Source organism: Amblyomma maculatum, chromosome 5 (assembly GCF_055883805.1).
Source record: "Amblyomma maculatum isolate TAMU_Amacu chromosome 5, ASM5588380v1, whole genome shotgun sequence".
NCBI classification, from domain to species: domain Eukaryota; kingdom Metazoa; phylum Arthropoda; class Arachnida; order Ixodida; family Ixodidae; genus Amblyomma; species Amblyomma maculatum.
This window is the reverse complement of record NC_139348.1, coordinates 140203737-140224102: the sequence shown is the minus strand read 5'-3', so window position 1 is coordinate 140224102 and position 20366 is coordinate 140203737. Positions and strand designations below refer to the sequence as shown.

General features: G+C 44.7%; 2 protein-coding genes across 2 annotated transcripts; one reads left to right on the top strand and one right to left on the bottom strand.

The window, feature by feature from the left end:
• The first annotated feature begins 82 nt into the window (after nt 1–82).
• Nucleotides 83–15398, top strand: Tif-IA (RNA polymerase I-specific transcription initiation factor RRN3 homolog Tif-IA). Its single transcript, XM_084604509.1, has 13 exons — nt 83–475; nt 802–891; nt 1022–1154; nt 2626–2713; nt 4517–4685; nt 6966–7055; nt 7741–7849; nt 8933–9075; nt 10004–10137; nt 10919–11103; nt 12836–13091; nt 13684–13762; nt 15018–15398. Exons 1-13 carry the CDS (start codon nt 293–295, stop codon nt 15126–15128), a joined length of 1770 nt encoding a protein of 589 aa, XP_084460635.1. The 5' UTR covers nt 83–292; the 3' UTR covers nt 15129–15398.
• A 2032-nt stretch (nt 15399–17430) lies between these two features.
• mRpL12 (mitochondrial ribosomal protein L12) lies at nt 17431–20219 on the bottom strand. The gene is made up of 5 exons (XM_084604506.1): nt 20019–20219; nt 19732–19897; nt 19315–19389; nt 18455–18586; nt 17431–17596 (listed from the first exon to the last, which is right to left on the bottom strand). The coding sequence occupies exons 1-5, from the start codon at nt 20099–20101 to the stop codon at nt 17480–17482; spliced, it is 573 nt and encodes a 190-aa protein (XP_084460632.1). The 5' UTR covers nt 20102–20219; the 3' UTR covers nt 17431–17479.
• Nucleotides 20220–20366: the final 147 nt, after the last annotated feature.

Below are 20366 nucleotides of genomic sequence, written 5' to 3'. Positions count from 1 at the left end.
CGATGTAAACAGCTCACTTTCTTCCAAAGACTGTTTACACAGCCAATAAATAGCGTTCCGGTCGCTGTCGAGACAATCTGGAATCGATCAAAGCCGGCCCAGTTGCCGCTTTGCGTGGTTTGTTGCATGCATGCCATGTCACGTCGTGGTATTGCGATCCGTAGTGGTTCGAAGTCGTGCAAAAACGGTATTGTTTCGACGAGGCGGTTCAATAACACCTGAGGCTAAAATACTAGCCTTCAACCTTCGCGTTGCTTGGCAATTGTGACCGGTCTGAAGTGCCCGCGTAGCCATGTCTACGCCTTCGATATTGAAGAAACGTGGTTCATCGGTGGCTTCGCCCACTGAGACCCGTGTTGGCTTCAAGTTGCCCACCGCCGACGAGGTCGACGTTCAGATGGCTTTCAAGGGGGTCAACACCATGGACAGCAACTACAGACAGCTGGTCAGCGTTCTCAAGTCGGCTGACACCGACGTAAGTTGCGCGCGCCACGCGCGCCGGAGGCCTTCCTTGCTCGGACGTGCTTATCGGAGACTTCAAATAAACCACTTTGAGTTCCGAATAAACCGAGTTAGGTTTTGGCAGTTTCTTGTTGGATTTTCCGGGGTTGACACTTCCACTGTGCTGAAATATTTTTAGAATAAGAGACTATGAAAACACGACTCTTAGCTAACAGAGTACTAAGTTTTGTATGGGTACTGGGGCGAATGTGTAGTGCTTAGCTCATTCATTGTTCCGTGGCAGTTCCTTTACACGAATGCATAATTAATTAATTCAGTTTGTCTTTGTTTTCACTTCAGGACGATGCATTGGTGAGGTTACTGAAGCGCATCAAGAACTGTGCCCCACTGATAGAAAGGCACAATGATGAAGTGTTGGAGTGCGTCTTGGTAAGTGCTGACAAATTGAAGAGGGAATATTTTCAATCTGCATTTTAGTTAATGCGTTTAAGCGGTAATTTGATGTTCTGTCTCTGTTGTTTACCATAACCTTGTGCTTTTTTCTTGCTTCCTTCTTCAGAAAATTGACCTGCTGAAGAGGAGCATTCACGTCATAGATGCATTTGCACAGTTGGCATGTGACATGGTCTATATTCATCCTGTGTTTCTACGGAATGTGTTTGTAACTCTTCTTCATACCTTCATGTCTCCAGGTTTGTGAAATGCTTTATTTATTTTCCATACCCTCAAGTGCTGAGGCATTACAGAAAGGATTGGGGGAAAAAAAAAAAAAACAAAGGAAAAAGATAAAAAGCTCTAATGCAGTGCAAAGGGCAATGTGATGAGGGTCCCAAATGGGGGCGGCATATTCCAGTTTGGGAAGAGCAAGTGTTTAATTTACTTATAAAGAGGCCGGGGCATTTCTAAAAATAAGACATAAATGACCTGACTTTGATTTGTGCTGCTAATAATTAGTTGAAACACTGGCAAATCATTAAGGTAGATTAAAAACAGAAGTGAGCCTCGTGTGGACCCTTGGGGGGGCATCTGAAGTTACTTCAATTAAGTAGCCGTTAAAGCTTTATGGCTGGCACACTCTGTCCGTGCCACCCATGAGCCAAAAAAGGTGCTTGCCTTAAAAAAAAGTCATTCCTGGGACTTTTTCTTTTTTTCTTTACTATATTTGCAACCACTCAATGTACACGGCATGTCAAAAGTTTGCGAGACCACAGGATTTGCTTTTGATCGTTATAACGCACTTGATATGCTTTTGAAGCGGTAACCGCATGAGGCGACAACCCCTAGCGATCCGTCGCGCGACGCCGCCGCCAACGCCTGTCGTCGCTGGTGCATACCGCACAGAGCGACGGCGCTCAGCGGCAGAGGCGCGTTTTCAGCGTTGCTCTGTTACTGCCGCCTCGTCATTCGGTCAAGGGGAATGCAATCACGCTATATCCCATTTTTAACACTAAAGAGCATGAAGTACGATAAAACACTGATGAAATTTCTAGTAACGCATCATATTTTAAAGGGTCACAGCGCAGCGGTGCGTTACTATACAGTGCGATGCCGACTTGCATTGCAAGCAGCGACTTTCTCCTGCTCCTTTCGGAAATTAACAATATCAAGCCACGCTAACCTTTTTCTTTCTTTTATTACCCTTCCAAGCTTTTACTGAATTATCTCGATGCACTCATATATATACACGGATCAGACGAAGTGAGCGCGTGAAGGCACCAGGTTCTTCGCCCAAACCGGACTAGGAAAACTAACTTCATACGCAATAAAAAGAAAAAGAAAGCCAGAACGGAAGTTGAGCACCCTAAAGCTAAAGCCCTCTGCGATTGGCTGCCTCGCGAGCTGCTTCCGGGCGACACGCGAAATTTTCTAAAAACCCAGAAACCGAGCGACGGCGACGAGCGGCAACGCTTTGGCGGCCCTCAGCCCGTCGCGCGACGGCGTCGCGCGGCATGTCGCCGCGAATTGTCGCCTCATGCGGTTAGCGCTTGAAGGTATCAAGTTTCCCAGAGTTGAGAGTGATATTCCTCCTGTCTGACGCAGAGATTTTGAGCTTTGGGGCTGTCGTAGATGCTTTGCTTGGGAACTTTTGACTGGTTTATAGAATTGGCTTATTCAGATCCCATATGCCTTATAAAGAGCTTGCTTGTGATTTGGCCATTGCAGACGCCATCTCAAAGGAAACTCCACAGCGAGAGGAAAAATTGGAGAGGCTTCACGAGTTGTTCAAGCAGCTTTTCAAGGTGGTTCCCACGTGAGTCCCAACAAGCTTTGCTTGTCTTATTTTTGTCGCTTGTGTTGTTTGCTTTGCTGTACAGCTGGTCATGTTTATGCTGGGAAACAAAGGTGTAGGATAAACTATGGTTTAGCTTTCATTGGGTTTGATGTTTTGCCACTGCAGCCGTTTATTCTTTTTTTTTTTGCCCTGCAACAATTTTTTGCAATGGCGGGAAATGTACTGGAAACTTTCCCTAACACACACACACTGGAGGATCGTTGGTAATGAACGCAAATCTTATCATAATGATTGTCTGCTGCACATAGCCAGTATTTTAGATTTTTCTCTACCTTTGTTGTGGTCCTCCTATTTGTTGGTTTGTGACGATGTATAGCATGTTTAGTTTTTTACATCCCAGTTTCACAGCGGCTATCAGAGACGATGTAGTGGCAGGCTCAGGACTGACTACGATCAGCTAGGGTTCTTTGGCCTACGCTGACACTTGCAGTGCGCACATGCTTTTTGTATTTTTTCCCATTGAGATGCGACCACCACAGCTGAGGTTCAATCTTGCCATCACCTTTGGTTCGCTAGGGAAATGCCCTAAGCCACTGAGGCTAGTTTTACTGCGACAGTTCATATAAGAGTCACTGTCATATTCTGCAGCATTGGCGTAACATAGACAGATGAAGCGGGAAGGGGAATGGCACCCTCGGTGTGCAGCAGCATGAACTAACGCTTGTGACTCTGTGCATCTTTGAATGGTCGCAGCTGTGACTGAAGCATATTAATGTGTTAGGAGTAATATCCATGTTCCAAGAAAAAGCTGGCATGGATCATTTTATGCACCAGCTTCATATACCTTGGTTATATATCGGCGCTCGACCGGGTGAAGTTATCTTGCGATGCCATCAGCCCCTCCTGACCAATCAGGAAACTTTGTAGCCAAGTTGGCAGGTGACATACCAGTGTTCTGCCGGGTTCTGGCATCATCCACAGTGTCGTAACCTCAGCAACACGGCACTACAAAATGCCCCTGAAGAAAGAAAAGCACTTTTTGCTTAGACAGAAAAAAAAAAAGAAAAATTGTCAAGTGGACACTTGGGCTTCGAGCCAGACACACCACCTCAAAATCACTGATGGGTGTTTGCTCAGTGCAATAGTTTAGAAGTCTGATGCACCTGTCTCATACCATAGTGAAATGACTAATTAGCACTACTGAGTATCACTACTGCTTATTACTAATAATTAGCAATATTATTGTATTAATGACAAATATAGTTACTGTTTAGTTATTATTATTTTTTGGGAACAAAGCAACGATGCGTAATATCTATGTGGCAGTGCCGTCATATCACTCTGTCTCGAGTTCTTTGTTTTCTTGCCTGTTTCTAGCCACTTCGGTGGCTGAGTGGTTAGGGCACTCAGCTGCTGAAGCCAAGGACACGAGAATAAATCCTGGCTGTGGCGGCCACTTTTTTATGAAGGTCAGAAGGAAGGCGCCCTTGTATCACGTGGTGTCGGTGCACCTTAAAAGAACCTCGGGTGGTCCAATGTTACTGACTTTACTATCCACAACGGCATCCTGCATAAGCCGAGTCGCTTTGGGATGTTAAACTCTATAAACCAAACCATCACCAGTTTCTTGCATATGTTGCGAACAACTTCATGCCTTTTTGTGTTGCTTCCTACTATCCCTTGTGCAGTCACTTGGGAAAACTAGATGCTTGCTTCTTTCACACTTGGCCCTGTTGTCGTGCCTTTCTCTGTACCATTCCTTTTCGTCTTTGGTGCACTGCAGTGCGTTGCGATTGAGCACTGGTGCTGTCCGGTGTGCAGGGCTCCCGCTCATCTGGTGGAGGTTCTGGTAGCGGTGTTTCCCTACATGAAGCGAGAGGGTTCCCAGCAGGCGTCTCTGGTCGGACATCTCCTCCGCATGACCTCCTACATTCCGGATCACCGACTGGAGCTGCTGCAGCTGCTGGCACACAGAGCACTGCAGATCGATGTAGGCTCCCGTCATATTTTAAAGCAGCAGCGCTGAGTGTCCCATTCTCTTGGAAATTCGACATCAGTGTCGCTGGTGTTGCGGTCGAAAAATTATGAGCATTCCTCCGGCAGGTGGTAATTGGCAGGTGACATGGTTAACCACTGATTGATTGGCGGGGGGTAAGCGAGGTGCAGGGCTCCCGCTCATCTGGTGGAGGTTCTGGTAGCGGTGTTTCCCTACATGAAGCGAGAGGGTTCCCAGCAGGCGTCTCTGGTCGGACATCTCCTCCGCATGACCTCCTACATTCCGGATCACCGACTGGAGCTGCTGCAGCTGCTGGCACACAGAGCACTGCAGATCGATGTAGGCTCCCGTCATATTTTAAAGCAGCAGCGCTGAGTGTCCCATTCTCTTGGAAATTCGACATCAGTGTCGCTGGTGTTGCGGTCGAAAAATTATGAGCATTCCTCCGGCAGGTGGTAATTGGCAGGTGACATGGTTAACCACTGATTGATTGGCGGGGGGTAAGCGAGGTGGGAATTGAGCCTGTTACTCTTGGATCCTGAATCATACATGCTAACCGTAGGTCATGCTGGCATGTTCATAAGGCTTGGTTAAAGTGTGGCCTAACATATAAGTCGGGGGTCTAATGTGGTGCCTTGCGACTGTATGCTAATGAATATGTGCGAGATACTAGAGGTGCAAATAAGAGATAACGATTAAAAAAGTAACAAGGTACTTGTGTGTAAATGAGGATCCGCAAGGGGAACTGTAGGCGGGAGCCATTAGGGCTGTCGTGTTACGCCTTCAAAGGGATTGCTTAAATGCCCCCAAAGTTACTTTTTACTCTGATACTTTTTTTCCTATTTAATCATCTGAGCATAATTTTAGGGGCACTGTAATACATATTACAGGTTTTGAGGGGAAATTTTATGGAATGCAAGGCCACATTTCAATATAACTCAAGAACCTTTGTGGTCTTGGGGGTTATTGCTGCTGGTTGTAGTGGTGGTGCAGCGTTGACAAGGTGGAGACTTAATGCGTTAGTCAGTTGAGCTATGGCAGAATGTACTTTTGGTAAGCTTTTATCTCGGTGCAGATGGGTTTCACTGAGAAGATAGGGGCGGCCATATTTGAGAGCAGAAGTGCGATGAGAACCTGTGCATTTTTGTGATCAGTTTATTACCGCCTGCACTATGGAAGCTCTCTGCTGCACTTCATTGTAGTGCCTATAATGCTGCATACAGCCCATCTGAGTGGTCATAGAAGGGACATAGCCTTGAAAAAATTTTGTTGGCTACCTCTGGGACGCATATCTGGCAATTTCGGACAGACTAAAAGCATGATGCAAATCAATAATTGGTTTATTTCTCTGCCACATACACCAGAGAACTTAACTGCAACTTTCACATCCACAAGTATGGTCTGAAACTATTGGCTGATAAAAAGGCTATCCGCTTTGGTTGCCGTTCATGTGTTACGGGGCCTTTTGCTCCCAATAATATGTACTCTTCATGGCAAGGCAGACCTGCATTCTTTTCTTTCATTTATCGTACTTGGTAACCTTTATGATTTTATTGGTAAGTGCCAAAATTTCTGGGTTCTTATAGAGCTGCATACCTGCCTACCCTTCCAATTTGACCGGGAGACTCGATTTTTAATGAATCTTTTCAACTCTATGACCGTTGCACTACGTTCCCTGTATAGTAGCCTCTGCCCGCTCAAAAATAGTTTTTGCTAAACTGGCACTGCGGAATCTGCAACTGCATCATAATAAGCAGCATCATTATCAATGGCTGTACTAGCACCATATAATCATCACCGGCTAAGGAGCCAATCTGTGCATAAATGCCAGACAAATGGCACTTCAGGTTGGCTCGGAGAGAGCTGTTGAAAGAGTGCAGCAGTAATTAAATACGACAGTCACTTATCCTCGAAAGAAAAAAAGATACACTTGGAGATGAAAGAGGGAGCAGGCAGTCCGGGCCTTTGCTCTTGGAAGGCAGCTGATGTCCTTCTGAAGTTCGCGCAGATTAAGGAATCGATGCCTATTTTCATTTGCACAAAAATGGCTCGGATTTTTGAAGCTGGCAGGCCTCATCATACACCTCTGCAGTGTTTGAGACCCCTGGCCTCCAATTTATATGCATTACAGTGGCGCAAGCTAGTAATTAGCAGTATGTAAGCATATAAAATATGGACTTTTTTTTTCTTTGCGTCTTTTTTTTTTAATCTTCTATTTTTCCCCAGGGTGTGGGCATTAACTTTCTCGGCATTATTTTTAAATGTTCATTTCAGCTCCATTGCCCCAAAGATGAGATCATGGATGCTGAGGACGACGCAAAAGAGGATGATGCCATGGAAGAGGGCGGTGACATCCTTGAAATGGTGGGTGAAACTGTTTTATAGTTGCAAGAGCTATGGCTCACAAAAATGCGAGAACGAATTGCGCTGTTTCAAATAACAAAATTGGGGAAACAAGTTTGGAGCAAGCAAAAATGACAATGTCTTTTCATCCTGCAGCGTTGTGTTCTTTGTCTGTTTATAATTTGCATTTAGTGTCACCTTACAAGATTATAGCCTTCATAACCTTCAAGAATTCTTTATTGCCCAAGGTCTTTGAAAAATTAATTGGCGTTAGAAGCAAAATGAATAGTTTATTTTGTTTGAATAGTTTTGAAGCGAAGTGAATACCCTGCAGTTGGAAACGTAAACGAAAAGGCAAGTCATTGGCGTACGGTGAAAGGTGGTATTGGCAGAATTCACTAAGGTAATTGAAATAATTAAAGTAAAATGCATACTTTAAAACTTTCATAAGGCAGTGCTCAAGCAGCAAAAAGTTGGAAGTGCACTTAGTATTATAGTAGTCTCAAGCCCTTACCAGGCATTGGGGTGACTCCGTGACGGTCTTAATTAAGCAAAGTTCCAAATTAGCATGGAGGCCAAATTAGTGAGTTCTTACTACAATAGTTTTGTTAGCTTGCATCATTTGTGTTGCTGTAGCTCTGTTACTGCATGCATCAGTTGCTTTTAAAGCGTACATTTATGGAGCTTATTTTGGGTTTTTTTGCAGGAAAAATTCGAATCTGATGCTGACCGCATGCAGCATGCCCTCGCTGACATTCTCGACAAAGTTCTGAACGAGTTCTACCTGTATTTCCAGCAACACTGCAACATTAGAGGTAGGGTCTTCTTGTGTTTTTATTATTATTTTTTTGTTCCTTCTCTTAGGTGCTCATAATTCAGTTTTGTCTAAAATAGTTTATTTTTTGGCTCAAAATACCCAAGTGTGACTCTCGACTGGATTTTTGTGTTATGTAGTGTTTTGTTGTGCATGGGCTTCTGGCCTCATCAAGTGCAGATGTCTCTGTTCTCATGACCCTATAACTTGAGGAATCACATCGCTTAGGCTCAGTTCAATATTAATTTTTTTGCTGAACTGGAAGTTGCCGAATCGATGGCTTTATTTAGATGCGCGTCTTCCCCGAAATGGGTACTCACTTTTCTTCATTGGAAAGAAGGCAATTATTATGGGATTAAATTGTCATGTGCATAGTAGTTGCAACAACTGGGCAGGCTGGGGCTCGCAAATACGAACGTTTTGTCGGGTGAATCTCTGCCGTAGAATGCAAGAAATTCTGCGGCTGCCATGTTGGCAACATGTGCACTTGGCAGTCACCTTTAGTTTTTCTTTTTATTGCTAAACGGGTGACCCGTGCGAAGGGTCGGCCATCTTCATCGTCGTCACCCCAGAATTGGGCCGTGACAATCCTTGGAACACTGTCTAAAACTGACTGAACTTTTCATATGTTCTTGAGTCTTAAAATGATCTATGCATTGGGTCACATCTAGCGAGCACATGTTCGGAAAGCAGAAAACAATAAGGCTTCTTGCCAGTGTGGATAAATGAGAGTGCTGTTGAAAAAAAAAAAAAAGAAAGTGACAAGTTTTTCTGCAAGGTAGAAAATAGCACCTTTAGGCCTAACTCTGAACTTCTATGTAATCCCGATTCTTGCAAAATGGCAAAAATAATTTTGCTTGGTTGGTGCTTTGTAAATGCGAGTGTGCCCAACTGGTGGAACTTACAAGGCGGTGGGCACGGCCTTCTCATTTTATTAGCCATCGATTTCATTCTTTGGTGGCCTTCATTGATTTCGGGGGTTTCATTTGCTGCACAGTTCGTTGAATTGCTGCCACCTCTTGTGCTATGGCGTTAGGTTCTTGCGTTATGTGCCACTAGTTTGAAACGTGCCTCCCTCACTCAGACGGCGACCTGTCCAAGCTGGACTGGGAGAAGACGAAGGTGCTGTTCAAGGACTTTCTCACCATCTTTGACAAGATCATCCTGCCAACACACAAGTGCTGTCACCTGCAGTTCCTTCTCTTCTACCTGTGCAGTTTTCGGCCGGTAAGGGGCGATTAATACTGCTTCTAAGGTGATTGGATCTTGTAGTGAGTGTTTTGTCGTCATATTTTCAATGGTTACAATGGTGAATATTGTCGGTACCTCAAGCGGCCAGCTTTTGAAGGTCAGCAATGTGTGTCGGCCTAGAAAGCCTAGCAGGCTGTCACTTTGCAGCCTTGTTTTTCTCTGCAGTTTATTTAGAACAGCCCTCTGTGGTTCATTTGAATGTCACAAGAGATGTGGTAGACTGCAGTAAAATAATTGTGCCCTGCCACACCAGCTTGATGGAACAGGCTAAGATGTGTGACAGTCAACCAGCCCCCATATTTTGGGCCACTTATTACGCTTGGTTCCCAAAGATGTCCAGTTATTGTCCTCACGGGCTATGTTAGGCTGTGCTCCATTCACAGTGTTTTGCTGTCTGATGTTTCGTCCCTGTTGATGCCAACCTGACTTCACCAAGTTTGATTAACTTTGGCTTTTCTGTACTTGCGTGCATGTTCACACCGTCTCAGCAAGGTCGTGATGCGAGGACAAAAACACGGCGAATGAATGTAGTACATTTGTATTTGGTGTGGTGGGTCTTGTTTTGTGCGATGTTTGTTGGACACAAAGTATATGCACATACTTGTTGCTTTATCTGCTTTGTAAATTACGCTTTTACATTCTTTTACATTTACTAACTCATTCTTTACACATCTTTTACAGTATCAGATTCCAGCTGAGTACAGGACAAAGAAAGGGCGTGTGAACAGTCAGCTTATTGATAAGAAGTGTTCTATGATTGACATTGCAGTAAACGTAACGAAGGAGCTGTAATTTGTCTTAATTCATGACTAAACTGAATTCCCCACTCTCAGGGCATCTTATTGGGCCCTCTCTGCAATCTGGTAATAGGACGACCAAGTTGAAAGAAATCTTCTGTCCGCAGGCGGCTCTAGCAGTTGCGTTCCTGGACTACCTCTGGAAGAAAGTCCAGAACCCGGCCACATCAAGCGTCATCCGCCAGGCTTCTGCATTCTATGTTGGGAGTTTCTTGGCCAGAGCAAAATATGTGCCCCTCAGGTGAGGGAATGGGAATGAAAGTACAGTCGGTGCTGTTGGCGGTTCATTTCCCAACATCATTTCTTCTGCTTCAACACTGTATAAGGCTTGCTTTATAGTCGCAGGTGTTTTAGATGTAACTGTTCTTTAATAAGCACATATGAATTAACTTTCTATGCTTGTCCAGTTGGAAGCAGGTTGTTGTGAACTTTTGTTACAACACCAGTCTCTGTGTGCTTGCAGTGAGGTAATTGGAGAGAGTGCCACAGATAAATATTTAGAGCAAGGTGGTGAGAGTGCTGCTAGCAGATCTACTACTGTTATTGAAAGTTTTCTCTTTGTCTTTTATCTAAGATGGTTTCATTGCGCCCATGGAGATTGAGGGAGACTCCAACTCACAGGTACCCTTTGATGCTTGAGCTATTTTCATGGCACTCCATTGTGCAGTACCCATCGTGGCGGCCTAATGGCTTTGCCGTTCAGCTACTGATCTCGTGGCTGCAGATTCATTCTTGGCTTCGACAGCCATGTTCGGCAGCCGTGAAGGCAGAATGTGAAAGCACCTCCACATGCTGTGCGATGTCAGTGCATGTTAAAGAAACCCAAGTGGTTTAAATTAATGCGGAGACCTTCTCTGTGACATTCCTTGCGACCTTTATGCAGCGTACCATACCAAAAGTCATCATGTATATTTATCATCTGTCATTGAAACTGGCTCAGCTGGGCCTAGTCGTGTCTGAGGGCGCAGCAGCTGAAGGTCAGTGCAGTGTGCCAACAGTTGTCGCTGCCTTGTGTGTTGCAGTACGGTGTGCGCCTCCCTCTCCCTGATGTGTGACTGGGCCCACAACTACATGGCTTCCCTGAATGATGGCGGCTTCTGCCAGCCCCAGCACGACGTCCAGCGGCATGGTACCTTCTACGCCGTGTGCCAGACGGTCTTCTACGTGTTTGCCTTCCACCACAAAGGCATTGCGAGTGGTGACAAAGGTGGGCCACGCACCCCCTGCGCACTTCTGCCGTTCGCTGCAGGGCAGTCGACACACTTTCATGCTGCAAGTTGTTCTTTAGGGGGGGGGGGGGGGGGGGGGGGGCTCTTGTGCTTGGTCCCTAAGCACCACATTTCGCCCTGCCTTTGACTTAAAGAGGGAAGTGTGTTGTGTTTAAAAAAAAGTTAACTTTTCAGCACCTACCACACTGCTTCTGTACTGTACTAAAATGTTTCGTACCATAAAGTATAATATACCTAGGCAATGTTCGCTAGTCTACAACTTTCAGGCCTGCTTTCTTGAAACTTTGTTTTCTATTTTTCCCCTTGCTCGTGGAAAGCAGAGTACAGCAGTGGATGCATGGATTTGAATGCCGTTTGTTTTGTTGTCACTGCTGAAATGGCTCTATATCGATAGTCTCAGATTTAACATTTGGCTCACATATTTTTTTTTATATGGTAACTAGAGCATGATGTATATTTTAAATGCAATAAAAAAGAGAGGGGTGCCTAGTGTGTCCTCTCCCATGTGGTAAACACTGAAAGCATTTGCAAACCTGTAACCAATTGTATTCTCATGTTTGGTTTTCCATGGGCAGGCAGCATATGAACAACATGCAGTCAAACCTAGCTATAACAAACACTGATATAGCGAATTATCGGATAAAAAGAATTAAAATAAAAGTTTGGTTGGTCTATGCTTTATTCCTATGGAAATTTGTGTAACGAAATGAAAAAATTCAAAATTTGATGCTAGATCGGTTATAACAAAGCAGTTTGTTTTTCATTAAAACTGCAAAAGTGCGTAAAGAAGCCGGAAAAACATAAGAGAAACTCAATTTTTCAATCGATCGAAGCGCCCACCGCAAAAGTGTGTTAAATCGCCCGCGCTTTCGCATGCCACGCCATCTAGTAGTGGCAACAAAAACTACCGCCTATGGCTTATGGTCTCCGGGATCACAATCCCGTATGCGGGGATCTCGGAGGTCATGAACGGCCATGGCCGGACTCGACCAATAGTACGGTTTATATGGTAATACTGGTTTGGGATTGCTTTATGCCATTCTAACACCTACACATATTTTTTTGCTCTCACATCCTCGTGCTTCCTACTCTCTTCAAGCACACTGACTCTTCGCATTTTGGGGATGCTTCACTGCATGTATGCCACTCACTACACAGTTCGTGCAGTGAGGCAGCACTGACGATTCTGGTCGACATTCCCGGTAGCGTATGCAAAGCAAAGCACTTGATGCAATCGCGAAATATTGCTGATGTCGCTTAGCTTTCACCTCAAGTGTATACAGATGCATATTCCAAGAGCTCACCAGCTTAAATTACTGTGATGCAAACAGTTCTTGGCAGGCTTTCAGTGATGTTCGATAATTTGAACATTTTTTTCTTTTCTGCTCCCTTGAAAACCAAATGGAAGTCCTTTAAAGGCGAAGGCGCTGGATATGTTTGGCTCTGGTGACCACAGTTCAGTATTCAGACTGTAAAATATTTCATTCTCTACAGTTACTATTGGCATTTTTTGACCCTTTCTAAGAATTGACAGAAGTCAAGACATGCAGGGCACCTTAACATTTGAAAGCTGTTGGAGTTTTCCCGGGGCTAAAATGGTGTTGAGCCCCTAAATGTGTAGGTAAACACTTGAAGCCCACTAATGTTCCAGGTGTATTTTCTCATCTGTAAGTTCCATGCATTGATTATGGCTGTCACCGTGCTGTGCAGGCCTTCAGTACCTGCGCGACCTCAACCTTGAGGGCCTGGTGATGTGCCCGCTGAACCCCCTGAAGTCCTGCTTACCAGCAGTGGTAAAGCAGTTTGCCTCGATAGCACGTCACTACCAGCTCGTCTACTGCTACAGTGTTATTGAGCGCAACCAGCGCCTCGCCCTGCCCACAGCCAGCTGCGACGATGACGGCGTGCACGGAGGGGATATTGTCTTGGACGCATTCTTCCCTTTCGATCCGTACCTGCTCAAGCGGTGAGGAACACACACTCTCCTAGGCATTCCTTGTGCGATTGTTGCAGGAAGAAAAACTGATGAATTGTGGTGGTCAGCCCTGAAATAGTGCTTGTTCTTTAAACTTGATACAGATGTCAGCGTGAACCACCTGTAAGCCTCTATGGCACACACGTGCCTTTACTCAGCACTGGACCGAAATCATGGGTTGTTTCAGGATTTTAATATTAAAATGTACATTGAATTTAAATCTTAAGTTTGCTGCTGGCTCAGGGAGGATTTCTCACATTACTTTAGCAACGGAAGTTTCTTCAGGTGAGGAAGGTGTATAACTAAATTTGAAATTTTCACCAGCATATTTATTGAGCTCGGTCTCATTTCTGGTCATCCTGCCTGTTTCTACATGCAGAGCTTTTCGTACATTTATTCTGCGTTTATGTGGGGGCCTCGTGGTTTAAAAAACCACTATGAGAAGCAGACAGCAGATGCTCCACTGTTGATTAGATGCTAGAAGCCTAAGCATGCTTCTACGTGCCAACATTTGCCGCATCCGCTGAATCTGTCATTTCCATCTTCCTGCTACTCCTGCCCCCTCCCCTCTTTTGCACCGTAGGACTGGCAAGTGGATAGATCCTCTCTACAGGAAGTTTGAGAAGACCGAGGAGGACCAAGTGTTGGACGACGAACCCGAGGTTTGCCTTTTGTCATCTCCGAGTGTTTGGTATATGTGCAGGTAGATTTGGTTCACGAATAAATACTGGATGCAAGGTAACGTTTACTGTTTGGGCTGTTATAGGAGGCTGGAGACAGGCACAACGTAGGCATCATTGAGCTACGAGCAGCGTAGGTGATTTTATCTGCACAACCTGCATACAGGCATAAAAGCATCGTGCAGAGGCCGAAGAACTTGCCTAGAGTGCTTCTGCTTTGTGCACCAGGTTGCTCTGCAATGTGTACGCGACATCTACAGATAACGCCTGGTTCGAGATGGGCTGTATGTGAGCGTGCGTGAGCAGACTGATAGCATCGCCCATCTTTTGGCAGCTTGCTGGCTGTCATGGCTTTGCCACATCCTTTTGCTATCACAGGCGCTGTCTGCAATGCCAGCTCTGAAACAAGAATGGACTGGTTGGGTGCAAAATGCTTTGCTTCGCTTTCCTTCTTCCTCTTTTGTCCGGAAGATGTGGCGAGCATTATTACATCATATTGTCTCCACAACAGCATTTATGGTGACAGAAGCAGGTGACAAAGCCGCAGCACCCAGCGAGCCACAAGATGGCCAGTGCTGTTTGGCGCCCGCGCACTTGCAGCTCATCCGTCTCGAACCTCAGGTGTTGCCACTAAATGCATGCACAGCCCGAAATGGTACTGAGCACACAGTTTGGCAGTTGTACTAGACAAGCTTTTTTTACAAAACTGGGCCACCCAGCACCTGCTGTCAACAGTGGAAGGGACATCGTAGACGGGCTTAATTTGGCATGTAAAAGGCCAGAACTGAAATGCACATCACCATCTGAAGTTTTTGCCAGCAAAACTGCCACAATATTGATACCTTTTTTTTTTTTTTTTTACCCATTAATTATGCTAGGCCTCACTTCCGTTCACTTCCAAACAGCGCAATTGGCAGGAATGTGTTCTTTATTGACAGCAGGTTTTTCCAGCAGGTGTCTTTTTTTGTTGGCTAGTAAATGCCTGCAGAAAAGTTGAGCCAGTAACGGAAACAAAAGTGACCCATCAATGTTTTGCTAAGAACGGCTCAGTCTTTTTTGGTATATACCCTTTACAGCTGGGCCATGTATTCCTGCAAACTAGGGCAGTCATACAGGAACAAGTATGATGCAGACAGTTAACTTTTTTATGCAGCATAATTGAAATCAACAGCAAGGTAGCAGCTACCAAACTTTTTGCCACATCAGTTTGCTTACCTGCACCAATTGTCTTTTCCAGGATGAGGAAGATGAGGCGATGTGCAAGTCACCGAGCTGCGTTGCCGAAATGTTCAGTTATGGCACATCACCGGGTTTCAAGCGCAGTCTATCTTATGGCCACCACCGGTAGCAAAGCCATTTATTAGGACATTTAAAAGTCATTTTAGTAGTGAACAAATTTCCGACACACGGCAGAGAGGGTGCATTCTGAGGCTTTAAGAGTGGATTGATGGGCTTAGAATGCACTTGGAAGGGAGAAACACTCCCTAGGCATGTATAGTGGAAACATGGCCAATCTGTGCTTGCTGCTGTGTTAACCTGTTACATTGTAACTTATTCTTAAATATAATGTTTTAAACTGTACATGACAAATGCAGAGTAATAAAAAAGTTGAATATGCTGCTGCTGTTTTTATGGTCTTTACATACCGTACATTTAGAGATACTACCTTAAAAACAATATTCTAATGCAACAAGTCCATAGAGGTGACATTTGTAAGTATTCAAGTCAAATTTAAAATCTCTGGGAGGAGGAGTTATAATTTATTTCCTTATTGCGTGGTGCCATAGAAGCATCACATTTGATATCCGATATTTTTGGCGTTTGGTGAAGCTAGCTTAAAAATTCGTGCATTGGGGAGAAAATTGATGGAATACAGATGTTTCATGCATGTTCTCTAGTTTTTGTAAATAGCTATTCATGATCCCTTTAAAATTAATATATATTAAGATTACACATCCTAAGTTAAGACATTGGAGTGCTCAATCTATGTAATAAATATGAGGTTGAGGAGTTAGTGAAGCTAGCTTAAAAATTCTTGCATTGTGGAAAGAAGACATGGAATGCAGATTGTTCGTGCGTGTTTATCTAGTTTCAGTAAATAGCTTTTCATGGTCTCTTTAGGATATGAAAATTAGGTATAAATCCTCGTTTCTTAAACTTTGGAGTGCTCAATCTGTAAAGTATGAGATAACATCTTTTTGTTTGTCATAATCTCATTCTGATCAGCTTTTGGTCCCTTTAAAGGGCCACTGTCCAGGGAAGGACCTTTTAAGCAAAGGAGCCCAGTGCTTCGATCAAGTACCAGAGATAGTCTATGTAAAATGCTACAGCGATACGCGCGCCGCAAAGCAGCAAAAATACAAATCAAAGTTCTCTCATCCTCCCCGTCAGGAAACCACCTTCCCCATTCAGTATGAGCCGCAAGGTAGTTGAAAACAACATCCATTTGTCAGTCTCGCTGTCTGACGGGTGAAGGATGGGTGCGCTTTTCCCTTGCCACGGCGGGACTGAATGCAGCGGCGCGCACTCTCTTGCCCGTTTTTTTTCCGCGCACGCAGACTACCACGTCCCACCTCCCGCCAAATGCGGAGAAGGAAGGGGAATTTGTCTTGCGGAGGCTAGACGACAGGGCAGGAGAGTGTAAAACCTTTGCGGGAGGAGAGAAAAATTACAGAATCTGTCCATTGCGGTGGTTGTAAATGCGTCATTAATTACTCTCTTCAAAAACATTTTGCGGCCTTGCGTTCTGAGGGCGAAGTCTTAGAATCGCCGGGGAAGAAAATATTTTCGACTGGAGGGTGGATAGTGGGCCTTTAAAGCACTGTTGGCATAGGGTGTATACCTTTTTAATTCGTTCCTCACTACAGCATAGCTCAGGCAACTTTTCTTTCATCACTGTTTCCATCACTCCACTACTTTCAAGTTACCGTGTTTCTGCAATTATTTAATTTTGCTAAACACTGGATTCTCTGTGCGACACGTGACGAAAAGTAAAATATGAAAGTATCGACATAATTTTGTTTAAAGGTCCAGGAGGCTTTGCTGCATTGCGGGAACTGCTATCATGTGCAAAAACACAGCACATTTAGAATGATGCCACTTCAGCTGTCAAGGTTATTGTGTTTGTCTGTTTGAATGATATTTTTGGCACATTCACAACGACAGGCACTAACAACGGTGAAACCTTGAGCCATATTTGCAGCGATAGTTTTTGCACCTTCAGCTTCTGTGCCTTCAGACCGCAGCAATGCTACGATCACAGACATTGAATTTGACTTTGATCATGACATCGCAAAGTGGCGACGATCACTAAGAGGAGAGGTGTAGGAATTCAGACTAGTTTATTAGCATAATACGATCTACTCAGGGGAGGCCCAAAATCTGCATGTGAAAGTGCAGACCTCCACCTATGAAACACCCGCAAAAAAAAAATCTGTAATGCTGAAATAGTTCACAATGGTTTCGGACCAATTTCAAACAAGCTGCATCTAGAAAATGGTGCACTCAGAATGTGTATGAATTCTTTTATTTCTATGCTATACAGGGACGAGATTAAGGGCAATAAAATGGGTGTGAAAATGCCCAGCTTCTTGGACGAAAATGATGCACCTGGACAGTAAACAGAGTCCCGGCACTTCTTCCTCGAAAAAAAAAAAAAAAAAAAAATCTGTACAGTTTCTATGCAGCACGTGACACTCCTCAGACAACTTCACACGTTCCACCGGCCATCTCGATGCTTGCTTTTAGCTTTTCAGCTTCATCTTTTGCCAAGTCCGCTTTCACTATTTGGGGCACACTTTCCACAAACTTCTTGGCCTGTTAAAATTGAGAGAAAAAACATTTTGCTCATTAAGCAACACATGTTAAAATAAGCGGCACAGAAAATCCAACAATAACGAAACATGCAGAAACAAGGAGACCATTACCGTGCAGCAATCGTTGCTGGCTATCAGTTGCAACATCACGCCAAACACAATTCTCGACTACTGCACCATTATCGGTTACAAGCTACAGTCACTGAAGCACAATCTCAAGCTCGTGGAATGAGGCTAAATCACAATATATGTCAAACTCTTACCATATGTGCAACTGTTCTTGAATAGGTGCAGCTTTAAGATCATCTTAACAATACAGCATCCATTCTCAGAGGTGACAGAACTGCAACACAGTTGCTTACAATAGCTCTGCGAGAAGTTCATCACATACCTAACAAGATATGGCTACTGGAAAAATGCCATTTGGCAAAGCATACCACCACCATCCGGCTATGTCTCATTATGTCAAGCGCTGGTGAAGCTGGTTTGGTATGGTTTATGAGACTTACGCGAAGTGGCTCGGGCTACGAGGGACACTGTAATGAACAGCTCATGAAATTTTGACTATCTGAGGCTCTTTAATGTTCACTGACACCACATGGTACATGGGAATCTTGCTTTTTGCCCCCAATAAAAAGCCGCTGCAACGGCTAGGATTTGATCCTGTGTTCTTGGGTTCAGCATTCAAGCGCCATTACCACTCGGCCACCATGGTGATGTGTATTCAGTTACTTTAGTATCGGTACACAAAGTTAAACTTACACCACGATTATTGAAGCTAAATATTGTTCCGTTCTCCAACAAAGGGGCACACAAAGTATACTATGACAATATGCACAAATGCACCAGAGTGACGTACCTGCACCAGGTTCATGCCTTCCATGAGGTTCTTCATCTCCTTGATAAGCTGGATCTTCTTGGTGTCGTCAAATTTCACCAGTTTCACAGTGAATGCCGTCTGCACCTTAGCCACTTTCTCGCCTTCATCCTCCTGCAGGGGTCAGGCGTGCGTTACTTTCTTTAACAAATGAAACAATGCTCTGCACATAGACGGAGAAAAGCTACAGCATGAACAAGAAACGACGATACAAAAGAGGAAAACACAAAAGAAGGGCTGCACATGTCATTGTTGTTTTCTGATCTTCTCTTTACGTCCTTCTGCCCATTCGCACTGAAGTGTTTCCAAGTGGTATATTCTAAAAAATGTATACATGGATACAACATACAAAGTTACTCTGGCTATGAAGGACTCCATAGTAGAGGGATCCAAAAATTTTGGTCATTTGGGGTTCGACATTCACTGCCATTGCACAGTACATGTGCCTCTACAGAAACGCAGCCGCCGCAGTTGGAATCGAAACCAGGTAGCCTGGCTCAGTAGTCAAGTGCCTTAACCGCCGAGCCACAGCAGCGATGCCCTTTCCCAATACAATGACACAGGTGGCCCCATCTAGTCTCCTACATTGCTGGTAGTCTTTTTATATTGCACTGGACTTAGTTCAAGACTTCACTTTGGCTAACCTCACTACATGTGGTCTTCTTTGTCCCCTCTTCCATCCCTTTCGTGTCCAGCGAGAGAGGAACAGCTACGGCGTCTTTCCTGTCCTGACAAACCACCTATTACCGTGCCTTCCCTCCCCGTCACAACACTGCCACCCTTTCAGAGTATACTGCTCTAATTCAGCGATCACGCAGGCGCTCAAGGCCATACATACTAACCTCCTGCGCCGCTGCAGGCGCGGGCGCTGCCCAGGCTCCGGCCATCATGGGCGTCTCCTGAATGTGCAGCGTTTTCTGTAAGGAGAGAAACAATAAAGATGAGCGAAATTTTTGTTCCAATCGATGTTTACATCGCCAAACTCTCAAGGCGCCACGGCACTCAACACAATGTAGACCGGAAAGAGAACTGAAAGCATTTATTTAGTTGCTCTCCGATACACCTCAATAAAACTGCGATTAACTCATTTAGCACGTTTTTAGGGGAAAGCGCGCGAAACTACATGTAGTTTAGTTTTAAATACCGCGCACTAACCATCCACCACCGATGCGCACCATAGCTCTAAGCACCACGAATGCAGCAGCTCGGTAATGTGTGACGGGAACAAGTTTAGAAGAGATGCTGGAAAGCCTCATTACCTTGAGAAGGTCGTTTAAGTCGGCGACTTCCATAAGTGTCAGCTTCGCGATGTCGTCCACTATCCTAGTGATTTTTTCAGGGTACTGCCTCTCCTCGTTGCTAGGTGCCGGTTGCGCTAATGCTTCCGTACTGTACTTCAAGGCAGCTATTGGTGTGGCCGGGGACCTGAAAAGAAAGTGAAACGGGTGATACTTTCCCGACCCATTCAAATCGCGCTTTGGGGAAATGTAACGTGTGTGGTATCAGCGGCGCAGACATGTGCTTGGGGACGGCCGTGTGCGCTTACCTTCTGTGGATAGCTCGCACGCAATGCCTTCCCGTCGATAGGAACGACCCCCACCTCCGGGCCATGACGAGTGAAAACGACATGTTTTAGAACTGTTTGTAATGATACTTATTCGTCCGCAATTATTTAACCCTCAAGATCTCACACCGCAAAACACATGCTCGGCAGGCCGTGAAGCAGTTCCGCAGCTGCAAAATCCAAGTCAAAATAAAAACTTAAATGTCAAGTTACACTTTTACAAGCCCTTACAAACTTTGCTAAAAAATAATTCTACATATGCTTTGGAAAAAAAAGTTTCAAATGTTTCTTTTTGCCTTCTTTTGCATTAGTAATAATGACTGCGATCCT

Bases quoted from the DNA above. Each gene is read 5' to 3' on its own strand.
- Tif-IA (XM_084604509.1), top strand. From the start codon at position 293: ATGTCTACGCCTTCGATATTGAAGAAACGTGGTTCATCGGTGGCTTCG. The intron at 892-1,021 runs GTAAGTGCTGAC...TTCCTTCTTCAG, and splicing joins AAGTGTTGGAGTGCGTCTTG to AAAATTGACCTGCTGAAGAG. The intron at 13,092-13,683 runs GTGAGGAACACA...TTTGCACCGTAG, and splicing joins GATCCGTACCTGCTCAAGCG to GACTGGCAAGTGGATAGATC.
- mRpL12 (XM_084604506.1), bottom strand. From the start codon at position 20,101: ATGTCGTTTTCACTCGTCATGGCCCGGAGGTGGGGGTCGTTCCTATCG. The intron at 19,898-20,018 runs GTAAGCGCACAC...CTTTCTTTTCAG, and splicing joins GTGCGAGCTATCCACAGAAG to GTCCCCGGCCACACCAATAG. The intron at 18,587-19,314 runs GTTAGTATGTAT...TGACCCCTGCAG, and splicing joins CGCCTGCAGCGGCGCAGGAG to GAGGATGAAGGCGAGAAAGT.